A 19,821-nucleotide genomic window follows, 5' to 3' on the forward strand; every position below is an offset into this window, starting at 1 on the left:
GCCGGAACGGCCGCCAACCTGGACGTCTATACTCGTCCTTGGTCGTTATCGGGTTAAGCCAGTATTTGTCTGGGCCCGTCTGAAGTTTGCTAGAGAGCATTTGGATGATCCAGAAGAGTATTGGGAGAATGTTATATGGTCAGATGAAACCAAAGTAGAACTTTTTAGTAGAAACTCAACTCGTGTTTGGAGGAGAAAGGGTTGCATCCAAAGAACCCCATACCTACTGTGAAGCATGGGGGTGGAAATATCATGCTTTTGGGCTGTTTTTCTGCTAAGGGACCAGGACAACTGATCGGTGTAAAGGAAAGAATGAATGGGGCCATGTATCATGAGATTTTGAGAGAAAACCTCCTTCCATCAGCAAGGGCATTGAAGATGAAACGTGGCTGGATCTTTCAGCATGACAATGATCCCAAACACACTACCCCGGCAATGTAGGAGTTGCTTCGTAAGAAGCATTTCAAGGTCCTAGAGTGACCTAGCCAGTCTCCAAATCTCAACCCCATAGAAAACCTTTGGAGGGAGTTTAACCTCTTAAGGACCCAGGACGTATGGGTACGTCCTTGGTCCCGGTCCTGCGATATAACGGTGACCCCGCATCATATCGTGGCGGGCCCGACGTCATAGTGAAGCCGGGACCCGCCGCTAATAGCGCGCGGCACTGAACGCGGTGCCGCGCGCTATTAACCCTTTAACCCTTCAAAGCTGAGCCGCGCGGCTAAAAACGTAAGTATAAGTGCCCGGCTAGCTCAGGGATCTGTTTGGGATTGCCGTGGTATAATCGCGGCATCCCGACCAGCTGTAGCACAGTAGGAGGTCTTTTTACCTTCTCCTGCGCTGTCCGATCGCCGAATGAATGCTTCAAGCCTGAGATCCAGGCTTGAGCATTCAATCGCCGAAAACACTGATTGATTCATCTCCATAGGAATGGATCAATCAGTGTAAAAGATCAGTTAATGCAATGTTATAGCCCCCTATAGGAGCTATAATATTGCATAAGAAAAGTGTAAAAAAATCATTAACCCTTTCAATTATCCCTTCCCCTAATAAAAGTTTGAATCACCCGGCATTTCCAAGAATAAAAAAAACACAGTGTAAATAAAAATAAATATATGTGGTATCGCCGCGTGCGGAAATGTCCGAATTATAAAAATATACTGCTTTTTAAACCACACGTTCAATGGCGTACGTGCAAAAAAATTCCAAAGTCCAAAATAGCGCATTTTTGATCACTTTTTATACCACTAAAAAGTGATCAAAAAGTCTGATCAGAACAAAAATGGTACCGCTAAAAACTTCAGCTCACGGCGCAAAAAATGAGCCCTCATAGCGCCCTGAACACAGAAAAATAAAAAAGTTATAGGGGTCAGACCATTTTAAACGTATACATTTTTCTGAAGTAATACAAAATTAAACCTATACAAGTAGGGTATCATTTTAACCGTATCGACCTACAGAATAAAGATAAGGTGTCATTTTTGCCGAAAAATGTACTGCGTAAAAACGGAAGCCCCCAAAACTTACAAAATAGTGTTTTTTCATCAATTTTGTCGCACATTGATTTTTTTCCCCGTTTCACCGTAGATTTTTGGGTAAAATGACTAATGTCATTACAAAGTAGAATTAGTGACGCAAAAAATAAGCCATCATATAGAATTTTTGGTGAAAATTTTAAAGAGTTATGATTTTTTTAAAGTTGAGGAGGAAAAATTGAAAATGAAAAAATGGAAAAAGCTCGGGTCCTTAAGGGGTTAAAGTCCGTGTTGCCCAGCGACAGCCCCAAAACATCACCGCTCTAGAGGAGATCTGCATGGAGGAATGGGCCAAAATACCAGCCAGAAAACCTTGTGAAGACTTACAGAAAACATTTGACCTCTGTCATTGCCAACAAAGGGTATATAACAGTATTGAGTATTGAGATGAACTTTTGTTATTGACCAAATACTTATTTTCGAACATAATTTGCAAATAAATTCTTTAAAAATCAGACAGTGTGATTTTATGGATTTTTTTCTCATTATGTCTTTCATAGTTGAGGTATACCTATGAGGAAAATTACAGGCGCCTCTCATATTTTTAAGTGGGAGAACTTGCACAATTGGTGGCTTACTAAATACTTATTTGCCCTACTGTTTGTGACCATTGTGTTAGGATAAAACTACAGACAGATTTAGATACAAGTCCAACTGCCATTTATCAGTCCAATAATAAGTGTCCTCTGGCCATTTTTTATTATTCATAGATTACAAAGAGTAATTAACCTTATTTTTATGGATGATGAGTAACTATAAAGCATATTTAGTTCTATTGCATACTGTACAAATGCTGTGACTGACATTGTCAATACAATAACTTATAGTAATGAGGTTATTAATAAATACATAGAAACACCTCTATACTGAAGTGCTTTTAGTCTTGTTTTTTTTTTTTACTTAAATCCATCTATTACATATGCTGAATCCCTGTGACATCCCAAGTTTGAGTAAAACATTTAAGTAGCTTAAATTAGCATGCTCATCTGCAAAAACTTTTTATATATTATAACATTGCATGTATATTTACATTACACATTGATTAAAAAATGTGTGTTTTCTTTTTGGGTGAAAAGATTACTTACTAAAAGACTTCTTACTACTAGGGGTCCCTCCGCTGTCCAGAACACGTGCTGTCCCCTCAACTATTGCCTACGTTTTTCTGTACCGAGAAATACAGGAAGTGTAGGCGAGTCTTTCATGAAATGAAATGCAGTCAGCATACTCTTCTTCCTATATACACCTCAGGGCTTTCATCAGCAGTTACTGGAGATTAGGATAGTTTAGGGATAAATACATTTTGCATTATAGTGACACTATATCAAAGTTTACTACATTATACAGTTAAATATAATCTACTGCTCCCATTAAGAAGTTATTTAGTTGAGGATTGTTCTTCAGTTCTATTGCTACAAGAAAGGTCAGACTAGTGGTTACAATATATAATTGTATCTTCAGAATCTCCATAAATATTTTGATACATGTTAGTGTTTGATGGTATCCATTTTTAATATAGTTTTTGATTTTTACAAGCTGCATATTTTGTGTAGGAAGGTCTGGTGATGATGATAATTTGAGAAATCTACTCCAGATTTATTTTCTATTAAATCATCCGAGGGCTTGTTCACATTGCCGTTGGGTTCCGTTCTGTTGTTCCCATTAGTGAGATCCATTGTTGACTTTTGCTAACGGATTTAAACGGAGGCCAGTGGTGTCAACTGTATTGTTTTATAATCCATTAACATCTGTTCTGTTATTTTGGTGGGAAAAAAAAACTGTGTATGCAGTATTTTTTTTTCCTGTCAAAAGTAAGGGAAAAGAAACGGATAATATAAATGTAACTTTGAAGTCCATGGATGACGAATGTCATTTATTTGCTTCTGTTATTTACTATGTATGTTGTAATCCGTTATTATATCTGAGTATGGCAAGAAGTGGCTCTGAACCAGGAAATCAAATTGCAGACAGGGGAGGAGTCTTTTCAAGCACATTGTGCAGCCAGCATCTTTGATGAACACTGAAATTCTGGCATCTGCACATCAGCCCTTTAGTGTACCCCAACATAATTTTAAAAAGGTGGGTGCAAGGATAAATAAGATTCAGCAGCAGGACCCAGCGAAGAACTAGTGGTGGTGCAATCATGGTGCTCCTGAAGCCCTGCACATGCACCAAGCCTGCTGCCCAATCAAGGAAGATCACAGACCAACAGGACTATGAAACGGGGACAGGTAAGTATAGTTATCATCAGTGTCACCCGCACTACACGCCTGTACCAACAGGTTAGTCAAGGTGAAACTGATGACCATACAACCAGAAAAAAAAACTAAAATTTTTTTTTCAAAGGGTTGAAAGAAATACAGACATAAATGGACAGAAAATTATGCAAAGGGATGAAATAACTGAAGTAAACCGTAGTAGAAGGATGCAAGTTGTCCGATAAAATACCGGACAACTTGCATCTGTTTACATCAATTATTTAATCTGTTTATGTATGCTCTATTTATCAACATTAACAGACCCAGAACAGGACTGAAGACAACGGCTGTGTGAACTTAGCCTAAACTGACTGGCCTGGCATCCTGGTGTTACATACAAAGGTTTACCTTTACTTATTCCCTACACTTGTATGTTTATTAGCAGGAACAAATTGGGAAATTAAGAATTCCAGCTCCAACAGCAGAATGAAGGCTGCCATCAAGGCTTTGTATAACGTGAACAGAAAAAGCACACAAGATTTTTTTGACATTGTCTTCCAACAAGAGCACCTGTACCCTTTTGATGATATTTCAGGTGTCCTATTTGAAGCGTATTCGAATTAATTGATCTGTGTACGAAAGTCAAGTCAATTGAAGGAGCAGAATAGACATAGATGTTTTTTTTTTCTAAAAAAAAAAAAAAAAGTCTAATTCTATCATTTAACCATCATCTATCATCAGACCCCCCCCCCCATGTCGGCGATCGCGGCAAATCGCAGGTGAATTCTCACCTGCGATTTGCGCTATTTTGGGTCATACGGGTCTATGGTGACCCGGTAAATAAGGGCGTTCGGGGTTGTCCAAGTCACCCCTGGTCCCCCTGAAGGGATTGGAGTGAGGTGGCAGGGGTCACACCACTCCTATCCCTGCTATTGGTCATATAGACGCGATGACCAATAGCAGATCGGGGGCTGGGGTGTTAACTTTCGGTTTGCCCGTTCTGCCCACCCACTGTAGTCCACTTACCCATCCGTGGCAGCGGAGCGACGATCGGTTACGGAGATCAGCGGCAGAAGAGGACGGCGACGCAGCTCCCTGGATTCTACGGAAGCTGTTGAGTTGCCTAGCAACATCTAGAGGGCTACAGTTTGAGACCACTATACAGTGGTCTCTAAACCGAAGCCCTCCAGATGTTGCAAAACTACAACTCCCAGCATGCTCAGACAGCTGTTTGGGCATGCTGGGATTTGTAGTTTTGCATCAGCTGGATGGCTACAGTTTGAGACCACTATACAGTGGTCTCTAAACTGTAGCCCTGCAGATCTTGCAAAACTACAACTCCTAGCATGCCCACACAGCTGCTTGCTATCTGGGCATGTTGGGATTTGTAGTTTTGCAACATCTGGAGGGCCACAGTTTGGAGATCACTGTGCAGTGGTCTCTAAACTGTAGCTCTCCAGATGTTGCAAAATTGCAAATCCCAGCATGCCCAGACAGCAAACAGCTGTCTGGGCATGCTGGGAATTGTTGTTGCGTACCTCCAGCTGTTGCATAACTACATCTCCAAGCATGCCCTTCGGCGATCAGTACATGCTGGGAGTTGTAGTTTTGCAACAGCTGGAGGCACACTGTTTAGTAAAATACTGAGTTAGGTAACAGAACCTAACTGAAGGTTTTCCAACCAGTGTGCCTCCAGCTGTTGCAAAAGAACAACTCCCAGCATGCATGGTCTGTCAGTACATGCTGGGAGTTGTAGTTTTGAAACAGCTAGAGGTTTGCCCCTCCCCCCCCCCCCCATGTGAATGTACAGGGTACATTAACACTGGTGGATTTACAGTAAGTTTCTTGAAGTTTGACCTGCGGCAAATTTTTCGCCGCAGCTCAAAGTCCTAGTGGGAAACTCACCGTAACCTAGCCATTGCGAATGTACCCTAAAAACACTACACTAACACATAATAAAGAGTAAAACACTACATATACACCCCCTTACACTGTCCCCCCCTCCCCCTCAATAAAAATGAAAAACGTAGTGTTTCCAAAACGGAGCCTCCAGCTGTTGCAAAACAACAACTCCCAGCATTTCCGGACAGCCACTGACTGTCCAGGCATGCTGGGAGTTTAGCAACAACTGGAGGCACCCTTGTAGGGGTATTCTATGCCAGTGATTCCCATTGTCCACCCCTATGCAATCCCTAATGTAGTCCTCAAAGGAAACAGTTTAGGGCCACATATGGAATATTTCCATACTCGGGAGAAATTGCACTACAAATTTTGGGGGGCTTTTTTTCCTTTTACCCCTTATGAAAAGGAAAAGTTGGGGGCTACACCAGCCGGTTAGTGTAAAAAAATAAAACATTTTACACTTACATGCTGGTGTTGCCCCATACTTATTTTCACAAGCGGTAAAAGGAAAAAGAGACCCCCAAAATTTGTAACGCAATTTCTCCGGAGTATGGAAATACCCCATATGTGGGCATAAAATGCTCTGCGGGCATACAACAGGAGTGAGAGCGCTCTATGTACATTAGAGGCCTAAATTGGTGATTTGCACAGGGGTGGCTGATTTTACAGCGGTTCTGTCATAAACACAAAAAAATAAATACCCCATGTGACCCCATTTTGTAAACTACACCCCTCACGGAACGTAACAAGGGGTATAGTGAGCCTTAACACCCCACAGGTGTTTGACGAATTTTCGTTAAAGTTGGATGGAAAATGAAAAAAAAAAATGTTTTCACTAAAATGCTGGTGTTACCCTAAATTTTTCATTTTCACAAGGGAAAATAGGAAAAAAGCCCCCCAAAATTTGTAACCCCAATTTTTCTGAGTAAGAACATACCCCATATGTGGATGTAAAATGCTCTGCGGGTGAACTACAATGCTCAGAAGAGAAAGAGTGCCATTGGGATTTTGAAGAGAAAATTTGTCCGGAATTGAAGGCCATGTGTGTTTACAAAGCCCCCATAGTGCCAGAACAATGGACAGTGGTCCGTGAAAATGAAAAACTGCCCACTGTTCCAAAGATCTGTCAAACGCCAGTGGGGTGTAAATACTCACTGCACCCCTTATTAAATTCTGTGAGGGTTGTAGTTTTCAAAATGGGGTCACATGTGGGGGGGGGGGTCCACTGTTCTGGCACCACGGGGGGCTTTGTAAACGCACATGGCCCCTGACTTCCATTCCAAACAAATTCACTATCCAAAAGCTCAATGGCGCTCCTTCTCTTCTGAGCATTGTAGTGTGCCAGCAGAGCACCTGATGTCCACACATGGGGTATTTCCATACTCAGAAGAAGAAAATGACCCCCAAAATTTGTAACCCCATTTCTACTATTACCCCTTGTAAAATTTGGGGAAAAACCATCATTTTAGTGAAAACATTTTTTCTATTCATTTACACATCCAACTTTAACAAAATGTTGTGAAACACCTTTGAGGTGTTAAGACTCACTATACCCCTTGTTACATTCCTTGAGGGGTGTAGTTTCCAAAATAGTATGCCCTGTGTTTTATTTTTATTCATTTTTTATTTTTTTTTTTGCTGTGCTGGCACCATAGGGACTTCCTAAATGCGACATGCCCACCAAAAACCATTTCAGCAAACTTTTATTTCAAAAAGCCAAATGTGACTCCTTCTCTTCTGAGCATTGTAGTTCGCCCGCACAGCATTTTACATCCTAACATGGGGTATTTCCATACTCAGAAGAGATGGAGTTACAAATTTTGGGGGGCATTTTCTCCCATTACTTTTGTAAAAATTGTAAATTTGGGAAAAAAACCTGCACTTTAGTGAAAAAAAATGTTTTTTTTTTCATTTACACATCCGACTTTAACGGAAAGTCGTCAAACACCTGTGGGGTTTTAAGGCTCACTGTACCCCTTGTTACGTGCCTTGAGGGGTGTAGTTTCTAAAATGGTATGCCATGTGGGGGGTTTTCTGCTGTTCTGGCACCATAGGGGCTTCCTAAATGCGACATGCCCCCCAAAAACCATTTCAGAAAAATTCACTTTCCAAAATCCCATTGTCGAGAGAAATTGGGTTACAAATTTTGGGGGGCCTTTTCTCCTATTACCCCTTACAAAAATTCAAAAACTGGGTCTACAAGAACATGCCAGTGTAAAAAAAGAAGATTTTGAATTTTCTCCTTCAATTTGCTGCTATTACTGTGAAACACCTAAAGGTTTAACAAACCTTTTGAATGTCATTTTGAATACTTTGAGGGGTGCAGTTTTTATCATTTATGGGGTATTTCTAATATACAGGCCCTTCAAATCCACTTCAAAACTGAACTGGTCCCTGAAAAATTTCAATTTTGTGAAAAATTGCTGCTATACTTTGAAGCCCTCTGATGTCTTCCAAAAGTAAAAACATGCCAACTTTATGATGCAAACATAAATTAGACATATTGTATATGTGAATCAATATATAATTTTTTGGCATATTCATTTTCATTATAAGCCGAAAGCTTCAAAGTTAAAATAAATAAAATAAAAAAATGCAAAATGTTTAATTTTTTCATAAAATTTTTGAATTTTTCACCAAGGAATGATTCAAGTATCGACAAAATTTTACCACTAATATAAAGTAGAATATGTCACGAAAAAACTATCTTGGAATCAGTATGAAAGGTAAAAGCATCCTAGAGTTATTAATGCCTAAAGTGACAGTGGTCAGATGTGCAAAAAATGACGGATCCTACAGTTAAAATTGTATGGGTCCTTAAGGGGTTAAAGTAAGATTTATTAAAGTGGTATTCCAGGAAAAAACTTTTTTTTTTTATATATCAACTGGCTCCAGAAAGTTAAACAGATTTGTAAATTACTTACATTAAAAAATCATAATCCTTCCAATAATTATCAGCTGCTGAAGTTGAGTTATTCTTTTCTCTCTGGCATCAGTGCTCTCTACTGACATCTCTGCTTGTCTCTGGAACTGCACAGAGCAGAATAGGTTTGCTATGGGGATTTGCTTCTACTCTGGACAGTTCCCGAGACAAGTGTCCTCAGAGAGCACTTAGACAGAAAAGAACAACTCAACTTCAGCAGCTCATAAGTACTGAAAGGATTAAGATTTTTTTAATAGAAGTAATTTACAAATCTGTCTAACTTTCTGGAGCAAGATGATATATAAAAACATTTTCTTTTTCCTGGATAACCCCTTTAAGTGCGGAGCTTTATTTTGCTTGTGTACAAGGATGCATTATGCACCTGTAATTGTGTTGTGTGTATGTATCATATGAAATGCACCTGAGTTATTAGTTACTATGGGCTTGACATACTCGTAATCTGCAGGCTGTCCATGTACCTTTCATCTTCGGTAAGTGATTAGAGGAGTACAGAGTCTAAGGCGAGCTGTTGTAGCTGGCAGGTGCATACATAATTGCTATATAATTATAAGCTGGCCTTTTGTTGTTGGAATCTCTGCAAGGCACTCCAACGTTCAAGCAGATATTAGGTATTCATTCACATAGTGAGAACACCTTGTTACTAATTGCATTTACATATGTATGAACCAATAAATAGATTTTTTTTACAAATCCATTTTAGAAGGACAAAACATTTTTTTAATCTTTTAGTTTCAGTGCTGTAACCCTCTTTCCAGGACATCTGTTGCACTTTGCTACAAAAATATTGCAAAAAACAAGCAAAATGAAATTAGATTGTGGATGATCAGTTTTTTGTGAGGACAGTCAGAAATGACATGTCACTTCACAAAAAATATACTTTGTAATGTCTTTTTGATGTACTAAGCGGTGGTCATGTTGAGAATTTCTTTTGACCTATTGACACTTATTCATTTCCAATCATTTTCATCCCACACATCTTCCGAGGAACTAAAGTTGGCTGATGACAATGTGTATAGACAGGTTTAGGCTTGTCTAAACATGTACAGTATTTGCCTTCAGCAACATTTTATGTTGGCGACTAGAATTTGTTGTGTTATTTTTTGTGAGGCAATAACCCCTTTAAGTGGAGCTTCTCAAGTGAACGTTCATCCACTTACTACAGTGCCTTGCAAATGAATTCACCGCCCTTGACTATTTTCGTCTTTTGGTACCTCACAACCTGGAATTAACATGGATTGTTTGAGGATTTTGATAATTTAATACAGAACATACCCACAACAGACATTGTTTGTTTTTTGTTTTTTTTATTGTGAAGCAAACAACAAATAGGACAAAATAACAGAAAAAGTAAAAGTGCATAACTATTCACCCCCCCTAAAGTCAATACTTTGTACAGAGCTCCAAGTCGCTTTGGATAAGTCTCTATGAGCTTGCCTCCTCTTACCACTGGGATCTTTGCCCATTCCTCCTTGCAAAACTGCTCCAGCTCCTTCAAGTTGGATGGTTTGTGCTTGTGAACAGCAATCTTTAAGTCTGACCCCAGATTTTCAATTGGATTGAGATTTGGGCTTTGACTAGGCCATTCCAACACATTAACATGTTTCCCCTCAACATCACAGGACGTATATTTACGTCCTGTGGCCGGCTCCCGTTTTGTGAAGTGCGCTCAGGGTCTGAGCGCGCTTTATACCCGGCAGGTCCCGGTTGCTATCAGCAATCAGGACCCGCGGCTAATACCGGATATTGCCGATCTGGCTGTCTGGTATTAACCCTTTAGATGCTGCGATTAAAGCATCTAAAACGGGAGAAAAGTATCACCGATTAGCTCAGTGGGCTGTTCGGGACTGCCGCGGTGAGATCCAGACTTGAGCAATCGACTGCCAATAACACTGATCAATGCAATGCTATGGCATAGCATTAATCAGTGTAATGCATGTTATAGTTCCCTATGGGGGCTATAACATTGCAAAAAAAAAGAAAAAAAAAGTGTAAAAAAGAGTTAATAAATGTGATTAAACAGCTTCCCTAATAAAACTTTGAATCACCCCCCTTTTCCCTTTAAAAAAAAAAATAAAAATTTTAAATCAAAATAAACATGTGGTATCGCCGCGTGTGTAAATGTTCGAACTAAAAAAATATATAATTAATTAAACTGCACGGTAAATGGCATGTCCATAAAAAAATTCCGAATTCCAAATTAGCATATTTTTAGTCACTTTTTATACCATAAAAAAATTTATAAAAAGTGATCAAAAAGTCAGATAAAAAAAAAATTGTATTGATAAAAACTTGAGATCACCACACAAAAAATGAGCCCTCATACTGCCCTGTATGCAGAAAAATAAGATATAGGGGTTAAAACATGACGTTTTTAAACATATTAATTTTCAGGCATGTAGATGTGATTTTTTTTTTTCCAGAAGCAAAATCAAACCTATATAAGTAGGGTATCCTTTTAATTGTATGGACCTACAGAATAAAGAGAAGGTGTAATTTTTACCGAATAGTGCACTGCGTAGAAACAGAAGCCCCCAAAAGTTTTAAAAAAATGTCTATTTTTTTCAATTTTGTCCCACAAATATTTATTTTCCAGTTTTGGCATAGATTGGGTGGTAAAATAATTGATGTCATTACAAAGTTAAATTGGAAGCGCAAAAAACAAGCCCTCATATGTGTCTGTAGGTGCAAAATTGAAAGCGTTATGATTTTTAGAAGGTGATGAGGAAAACTATGAAAGTGCAAAAACGGAAAAACCATGTGTCCTTAAAGGGGTACTCTGCCCCTAGACATCTTATCCCCTATCCTAAGGATAGGGGATAAGATGTCAGATCACCGGGGTCCCGGGTTCTCGGCTGCGGCACCCCGCTATCATTACTGCACAGAGCAGACTCGCTCCATGCGTAATGACCAGCGATACAGGGGCTGGAGCTCCTTAATGCAATTCTACGGGAGGGGGCGTGATGCCCGCCACGCCCCCTCCCATAGACTTGTATTGAGGTGCGGGCCGTTACATCACAAGGGGGCAGAGCCGTGACGTAACGATGCTCCGGCCCCTGTATTGCCTGTCATTACACACGGAGCGAGTCTGCTCTGTGCAGTAATGATAGCGTGGTCCTGCAGCTGAGATCCCGGGGGTCCACAGCAGCGGGATCCCGGCGATCTGACATTTTATCCCCTATCCTTTGGAAAGGGGATAAGATGTGTAGGGGTGGAGTACCCCTTTAAGGGGTTAAATCCAAATGTTGCTGGAAGGGGAACCTCCATCCTAGCCTCAAATCATGCACAGAGTAGTACAGGTTTTGCACAAGAATATCCCTGTATATAGCACCATCCATCTTTCCCTCAACTCTGACCAGTTTCCTAGTCCCGGCTGCTGAAAAATGGTGTTCTTTGGGTGATGTGATGTGTTGGGTTTGCACCAGACATAACGTTTTCTTTGATGGCCGAAATTTTTTGTCTCATCAGACCAGAGCACCTTCCTCCATACATTTTTGGAGTCTCCCACATGCCTTTTCGCAAACTCAAAACGTGCCTTTTTGTTTTTCTGAAAGTAATGGCTTTCTTCTGGCCTCTCTGCAATAAAGCCCAACTCTATGGAGCGTACAGCTTATTGTGGTCCTATGTACAGATACTCCAGTCTCTAATGTGGAACTCCAGGGTTACCTTAGGTCTCTGCTGCCTCTCTGATTAATGCCCTCCTTGCCCGGTCCGAGTTTTGGTGGGCGACAGTCTCTTGGCAGGTTTGCTGTTGTGCCATGTTCTTTTCATTTGGTTATGATAGATTTGATGCTCCTGGGGATCATCAAAGATTTGGAATTTTTTTTATAACCTAACCCTGACTTTTTGATTCTCAACAGCTTGTCCCTTACTTGTTTGGAGAGTTCATTGGTCTACATGGCAGTGTTTGGTTACTGATGCCTCTTGCTTAGGTGTTGCAGCCTCAGGGGCCTTTCAAAAAATGTGTGTATATGTAATGACAGATCATGTGACACTTAGATTGCACACAGGTGGACATCATTGCACTAATTATGTGACTTCTGAAGGTAATTGGTTGCACCATGGGCTTCCTAACAAAGGGGCTGAATACATATGCACATGCCAATTTCTATTTCTAAACAATAGTTTTATTTATATATTTTTCTCATTGTCTATTGTGTTCTGATCCACCACATAATATTCAGATTAACAAAACATTGAACTTGACATTGGCTATAATGTACCAAAATACAAAAAAGTCAAGGGGGGTGAATACTTTTGCAAGGCGCTGTACATGGATAGATCGGGTCTACCATAATGTGAAAGTGAGGTGGTCACAAGCTAATAACCCAACTCTCCATACAAAAAATATACCAGACATGTGAACATTGCCTAATATAGATTTTTTTTTGCTTTTATGTTTATGTAAAGCCACTTATGTTATCTTGAATGTGTTTATGGTCTTCATATGTTACAGAAATAAACATATGTTTTCTTTAATAAATGTGTGCATTGTAGCCTATATTTTTACAGTTGCTTTCTCTGTAGTTACATTTTGTTCATTCTATATTTTCTCTTTTAGAACTGGTTGGATCCTGCTAAAGAGATCAAGAAACAAACCCGAAGTAAGTGATAACAGTTGCAACTTTCTGGAACCTTCGATTACAGTTATTGTAGCATATAAGTGTGCCACCTATTAAACTCATTGGAAATTGCTATAAATAAGACTGAGTGGGTAGCAGTTATTGGACCGCTTAGCCAGGCAGAAGTGAAAGAAATTGAATTTGTTTTAGGAGTGACTGCACAGATCTGGCAATCATGGCTACACAAAACGGTAAAGTGTCTTTAAATTTGTATTTTTGACTAGATTCTTTGAGCCATCCTCGAGTACCTAATATTTTATATTTGAAACCATTCACAAGTAATTTAATGTACTTGGTCAAATAAAAGCCTTTATTCGTTGAACAACAGTCTCCTAAGTGGTTGTCATAATGGGATAAAATTAATGACACTCAAATGCGCACAACACATTAATATTTTCAGGTCATGAGATTATAAGAGGTAGGTAAGCGAAATCTGTTTTGGCCAATTGACCATTATTTCTGGAGTACATCAGAAGTAAGGTCTTTCTCTAAATTATATTGAATTTAAATTGATTACCTTGCTTTAAAACTACAATTGTGTTATGAGTGTCACTACTTAAAAAGAAAGGAGGGAAAGAATAAAAAAATTGCCACTGTTCCTCTTAAAGGGGTATTTCGGACAAAGACGTTGTATCCCCTATCCAAAAGGACCCCTATAGGCATTGCCATGGGATTCCTGCTGAATGATTTCAGCAGGCATCCCATTCCATTCAGCGCCCAGTGAGCGGCAGTGACTGGAAAACACTGATGAGTCCCACAGCAGCATGAGTGTGTCCAATAGTCATGGACACGAGATGTCTGATTGACAAGGCTGCAGGAGGAACACAGCCTGCACCAACACTGCTGTAACATAGTTTTACCAATCATGTGCCTCCAGCTGTTGCAAAACTACAACTCCAAGCATGTCTGGACAGTTAAAGTATGTCTGGGCATGCTGGTAGTTGTAATTTTGCAAAAGCTGTAGGCACACAGCTAAATGCAACACTGTACCTCCAACTATTCCAAAACTACAAGTTCTAACATTACAGGACTGGCAAAGGATGATACACATGAATGACATAGGAACTTATAGAAATGTATGCATAAAAAAACCACTGTACTTTTAGCATGAAATCTTTGCACTAATTTAGGAAGATGTAAGTTATACACTCACCATATTGTCTTTGGTAGAGTACAGGCAATCTCCATTAATCAGTTTGTGTGTGTGTGTGTGTGTGTGTACACAGCATAAAACCAGAGAGAAAAGGGTTACAGAGCAGGGCTGCCAGGCTCCCTGCTGAGAGCAGTGAGTCAGCAGAGTGAGGGAGGGGAAGGAGTAATCACAGCGCAGGCAAGAGAGGGACACGCCTCCTCCCTTTGGGAAGATGAAAAAGACAGTGGGCAGTTGTAATATGCGTTGTTTTTTTCTTGTAGTGAAATATCTTTCATAGATACATAAAAGTTACATGTACAGGATTAGGATGAGGTACTTCGTAACATACAGCAGTTTGTTTTTTTGTGTGATATGACAGTACCTGAATTGGTCCCAGCTAGAGACTTACGGTAATATATATTTGTGAAGTATCCTTAGGCTGAATTCACATCACGATTTGAATGTCCGCTGCACAGATACGATTTCAGAAGCTCAAATTGCCTGAAATCGTATCTGTGCAGGGACAGGTACTGACAGATACGGAGCCATTAACTATTATGGGGCTGCGGACCCGATCGTAGTCTGCTAGTGACTACGATCTGGTCCTTTTCTCAGAAGGTCAGATTTGACACAGACTGAAAATCGTGGTCTGCTAGTAACCGGGAAGGCCTGATGGGTTTTCAGGTGACTTTTATAACATTTCGAAGAACAAAATATCCTCCCCTTTGCTATCCCTGTTCAAAATATGAACACAGCCTACATTAAAGTTTAACCTAAACCAGGGAAGGACTTACTCTCTCCTGACGAGATTGCCCGATATCTCTTTATTAACGTTGACTTTAAACTTATGTCCAAGATTCTAACGGACTGGCTAGCCAAACTATTGCCCCGTCTTATCTCTCCTCTGCAGGTGGGATTTGTCAAGGGACGCTCAGCGGTGCCTAATGTACGCAAGGTAATTGCAGTTTTGGATGAGATCCATCTGCGACCGGCCCATCACACTTCTCCTGCCATTTTATCAACTGATGCAGAAAAGGCTTTTGACCATGTATGGTGGGAGTGGTTGTGGTCGGTCCTGTCGCAGATGGATTTCAAGGTCTGTTTTTGACGTACCTCCTTTCCTTATATGCTACACCGATAGCTAGGATAGCTACACCAGGTTTTCTCTCATCTCCTTTCTCTCCTCAGAAGGGAACAGGCAGGGGTGCCCCCTTTCCCCCTTCTGTTTTAACCTGGCCATAGAACCCCTCTCTAGGATTCTGGCGTCTGATTCAACAGTGTCCTGGGGGGGGGGGGGGTAAAGGTGGGAGGTGTGATAGTCTCCCATGCTTTATTTTCTGATGATCTCCTACTATTCTTGGAAGACCCAGTGATATCTCTCCCCATAGTCTTTGATATTTTGTTGGGTTTTGGTCTAGTGTCTGGCTATAGAGTTAATATATCCAAGAGAGTTCTATTGAATCTCTCACCACAAGGGAATCATTTAATGGCTGCTGACTTCCCCTTACCTATAGCGCTTTCCACCACCTCTTTGAAATATTTAGGAATTTGGGTAGGGAAAACTGTGTCTTTCCTGTATAAATTGAATTTTCCTCCCTTAATACATAAAATTACCCCAGAATTACATAGGTGGGAGTCGAAACTACTTTACCCATTACAAACTATTGTGATGTGACGACCCTTACTTCATCCTTTACTAGGTTTTTATGGGCTAACAAACGTCCTCGCATCGCGCTAAAGAAATTGATGCTGCCCAGGGCAAAGGGGGGGTCTAAACTTTCCTGATATTAGACACTATAACGTATATACGAAGAAAATATGTCCCCCCAGCTGTCTGTTGCATTGGGAAACAGTAATAAGACGGCTGACAGTCTATCTAGACACTATAATGTGGCTTGCCATTTTCGTCACAGTATTGATTGGCTTAGAGGAAGTGATATATACGCAAACACGACTTTAGAGGCTGCCCTACTGTGCCCATTTAAAGCGCTTCCCTATCCTGTTAAACATAGTGTTATTCTCTGTGATACCATAGCGGCCTGGAAGATTTGTAGGGCGGCCATGAGACTTCCCTTCGCCCTGAGCAAACATAAGCCCATTTGGGGTCACCCAGAACGTCCCAAAGGCAGAGAGAACAGCATGTACCAGCGGTGGAGGGAGGCGGTATCCACAAGGTTAATCACCTTCTCCATCAGTCAGATCCCTGTTTTCTCATGTTCGAGGAGGTGCGTCAGAGGTATGCCATACCGGTAGGACATTACCTACCTTACTGTCAGGTCAAAGCCTTTCTGTCTTTTCACCTCTCTGATTTATCTAAAGAACATGCACCTACTTCAGATTCGGCATGTCACTCCTTATTTACTTTGTATCAAAGGAAGGGAATGGACGGTCTACAGTCCTCTATTTTCCGATACTGGGGAAACTAAATTGGAATCAGACTCCTTAATTCTACCAATTTTAGAAGGTTTGAGCAAGGTGTGTAAGGCAGTGATATGTGAATCATGGCGAGAAACACAGTTCAAAATTATGCACCATCCTACAAATGGGTTCTCTTTCCCACGTACTCCAGACCACCCTGACCGGATAGAGCATTGTCCTAATTTTGGTGCGTTTCGCACTCACTGTTTACATGGCCTAGTGACTTGCACACGCTCTCACGCCTTTTGGGCAGATTTGTTCGCCCTCTTTCATAGGAAACTGTCCATCTCCCTTTCTCTTAACTGCAAGCTAATTCTCCTGCACATAGCCTCAGCTGGAATTACATTAACTCTTTTACTGCATACTATTATACTAGTGGCAAAGCACTGCCTCCTGTCACACTGGCTAGTCCCCACTATGCCTACAATCACTGAAGTCCTTACCCAAGTTAAACGTTATGTTTTTTTTATGTCACAGAGTTAGGCAGGACTAAAAAATCGGCAAAACGTTTTTTTTAAGAAGTGGTGAACCATTATGGTCACGTTTCCTAGCGATGCTGAGATTCTGCAAGTTATGTCTTTAATGACACCATATGGTACCTCAATGGGGGCAATAGCGGGTACATTGGGCATACTTCTGATCACTTACGTGAAGGAAGCTGGAGGTCTTCTGAGGCTATATGGATCCGCCTCATATCCATTTAATGTCTATTGTTGCCAAGACTGGGGTGAACCATGCTACGTTTCTACACGATTTCTCATATGATTCTGGTTTCATTACAATGCTTGATTATGACCTTCTGACATTTTCCTCTCGAGAGGAAGGGAAGCTATTTTGTGGTTGGGCCCGGGGGTTATTGTTTTGTATCCCAGATGGTTTACATTGCCATGGCTGCTCTTGCAACATTTCTGTTTTATTATTTTTCTCCTCGGGTAATGCCTTGAGATTTTGTCTGTTAAAATGTAAACCTCAATAAACATATATTTAAAAAACAAAAAGAAAAAAATGAAAGGTGTCATTGCGAAGTACAATTGGTCCTGCAAAAAACAAGCCCTCATTTGGCTCTGTGGATGGAAAAATAAAAGTTCTCTCTTTAAAAAGAAAACAAAAGCGCAAGAATTAAATGGTCTGTGTCCTTAACCCCTTCCCGCAAAATCGGGTACATGTACGTGGTGATTAGGGACGACTTCCCGCCGGGCGCTGTGACAGTTTATTGAGCTCTGCTGTGCTGCACAGTCGAGCCTCCCTGAAGCCGGCCAGGGACCAATCGCAGCGGTCCCCGGCCGGCGATCGGTGCTATTGGTCAGTCAGTACAGATGGACCAATAGCAGGGATCTGGTGCGGGTCTCCTCCTTCACCCTCTCCTCAGTCGTTTCACTGTGTGAAGCGATCGGTGGTGAGGGGGGCCTCCATTGGAGGAGGTCACCCGAAGGTACTGCGCTCCGATCTTGGGTTAACCCTGTAGATGCTGCGGTCACTAAGACCGCATCGTCTATTAGGGCAACAGAGGGAGGGTGCTCTGTCACGGATTGGCACTCTGCAAAGTTAAAGCAGAGCGCCGATGGTTGCCATGGCAACTGGAGGACTGACTGGCCTCCGTTGTTATGGCAACGTGAGTGATCAGTCCCTACCTAAGGTGAAAACAATAACAAAATATATAAAAAAAATATAAAAAATAATAAAAAAATTATATATGTGTGTAATACACCCACACAAATAGTCCCCCCAAATACAGCAACATGTCCCGCAAAAAAAAGTACTCTCACAATTGTCAGTGAAAAATAAAAAAGTTACAGCTCAAAGAATGCGGCGACTTACAAACATGATTTTTGAAAAAAAAAAGAGTTTTTATGCCATAAATGAACTAAAAAATAAAAAAAAGTATATACATTTGGTATTGCCATAATCGTATCAACCTGCAGTGTAACGTTAACGTGTCATTTATACCGCATGACGATCGACCTAAAAAATGTAAATAAACAACCACAGAATCGATTGTTTTATGCATACCACCTCATAAAAAATAAAATTAAACTAAATGGATGCCCCAGAATCCACACAGCATGCCGTCATGTCTGAGGCCTGTATGAGAGACACCTAGCGCACAAAGGCCATATATGGGATATTTCTAAGTACGTCAGAATTCGGGGAAAAATCTTACGTTTTATTTCTTTAAATACACCAACAAAAGAACAGAATTATAATATAAAAAATAAAATATAATTTTTATTCAGATCATAAAGACATGATAAAATGTGTACAGCAAATAGTACAGAAGAGAAAAACAAAGGCACCAGGATACAGCAAAACCACGGTGGGTATATGGGCAGGCAAAATTGTTACATGTATAATATCAGAGGCAGCCAAATGAGGGCTACAATATAAGTGTGCGGCATCAAGCCAAAAGCTTGGGCCTGATTCAACAATAAAATCCTAAAGGACTGCCAAAGATAAATCATATAGAGGATAAACAAATTGCAATACAGTAAAGGGTGCCAGACCATACCCACCAAACCCCAACAATTGTTTCGCTTTCTAAAGTGCTTACTCAAGGGCCCCTCAGGAAGCACTTTAGGAAGCGAAACAATCGTTGGGGTCTGGTGGGTATGGTCTGGCACCTTTTACTGTATTGTGATCACGTGGGGGGGCTGATCCACTGCTGAGGTAGCCAGAGGGCTTACCTCACGTCCTGTGCTGGCTGCTGCACTGTGAATGATAAAACCTGGCAGGACCAGGCTTTATCAATCGAGCGAAGAGCACACAGATCAATGTGGCTCTATGAAACCACATTGATCTGTATGAGGAAACTAATGATTCCTCCTAAAAATCCCCTAAGGGACTTAAACGTGTGAAAAAAAAAAAAGTTGAATAAAAAGTAAAAAAAAAAAAAGTCCATAAACCCCTTCTTTATTAAAAGTTTAAATTACTCCATCCCCCCCCCTTCCCAAATTCCATATTAAAAAAATGCCGGTATCGGCATCCCATTGGTCCAGCCCTGCTTGGCTCCCTGTTTCTTCAGCGTATCGCCGGCCTCGGCCAATGAGGCTGAGCCCATTGTCATGTAAGGAGCCGTCCT

The 19,821-nt window shown here is 40.8% G+C and overlaps 1 protein-coding gene across 15 annotated transcripts in view; it reads left to right on the forward strand.

The window, feature by feature from the left end:
• Positions 1 to 19,821, forward strand: part of EPB41L3 (erythrocyte membrane protein band 4.1 like 3) — a 267,751-nt gene that overhangs the window by 153,531 nt on the left and 94,399 nt on the right. For all 15 annotated transcript variants that reach the window (XM_056521616.1, XM_056521618.1, XM_056521619.1 and 12 more), the window contains exon 5: positions 13,135 to 13,177. In XM_056521616.1, the coding sequence (XP_056377591.1) occupies positions 13,135 to 13,177 (43 nt within the window). The remainder of the gene's footprint in view (positions 1 to 13,134; positions 13,178 to 19,821) is intronic.

The sequence above is a fragment of the Hyla sarda genome, chromosome 5, assembly GCF_029499605.1.
Source record: "Hyla sarda isolate aHylSar1 chromosome 5, aHylSar1.hap1, whole genome shotgun sequence".
In the NCBI taxonomy this organism is placed as follows: Eukaryota; Metazoa; Chordata; class Amphibia; order Anura; family Hylidae; genus Hyla; species Hyla sarda.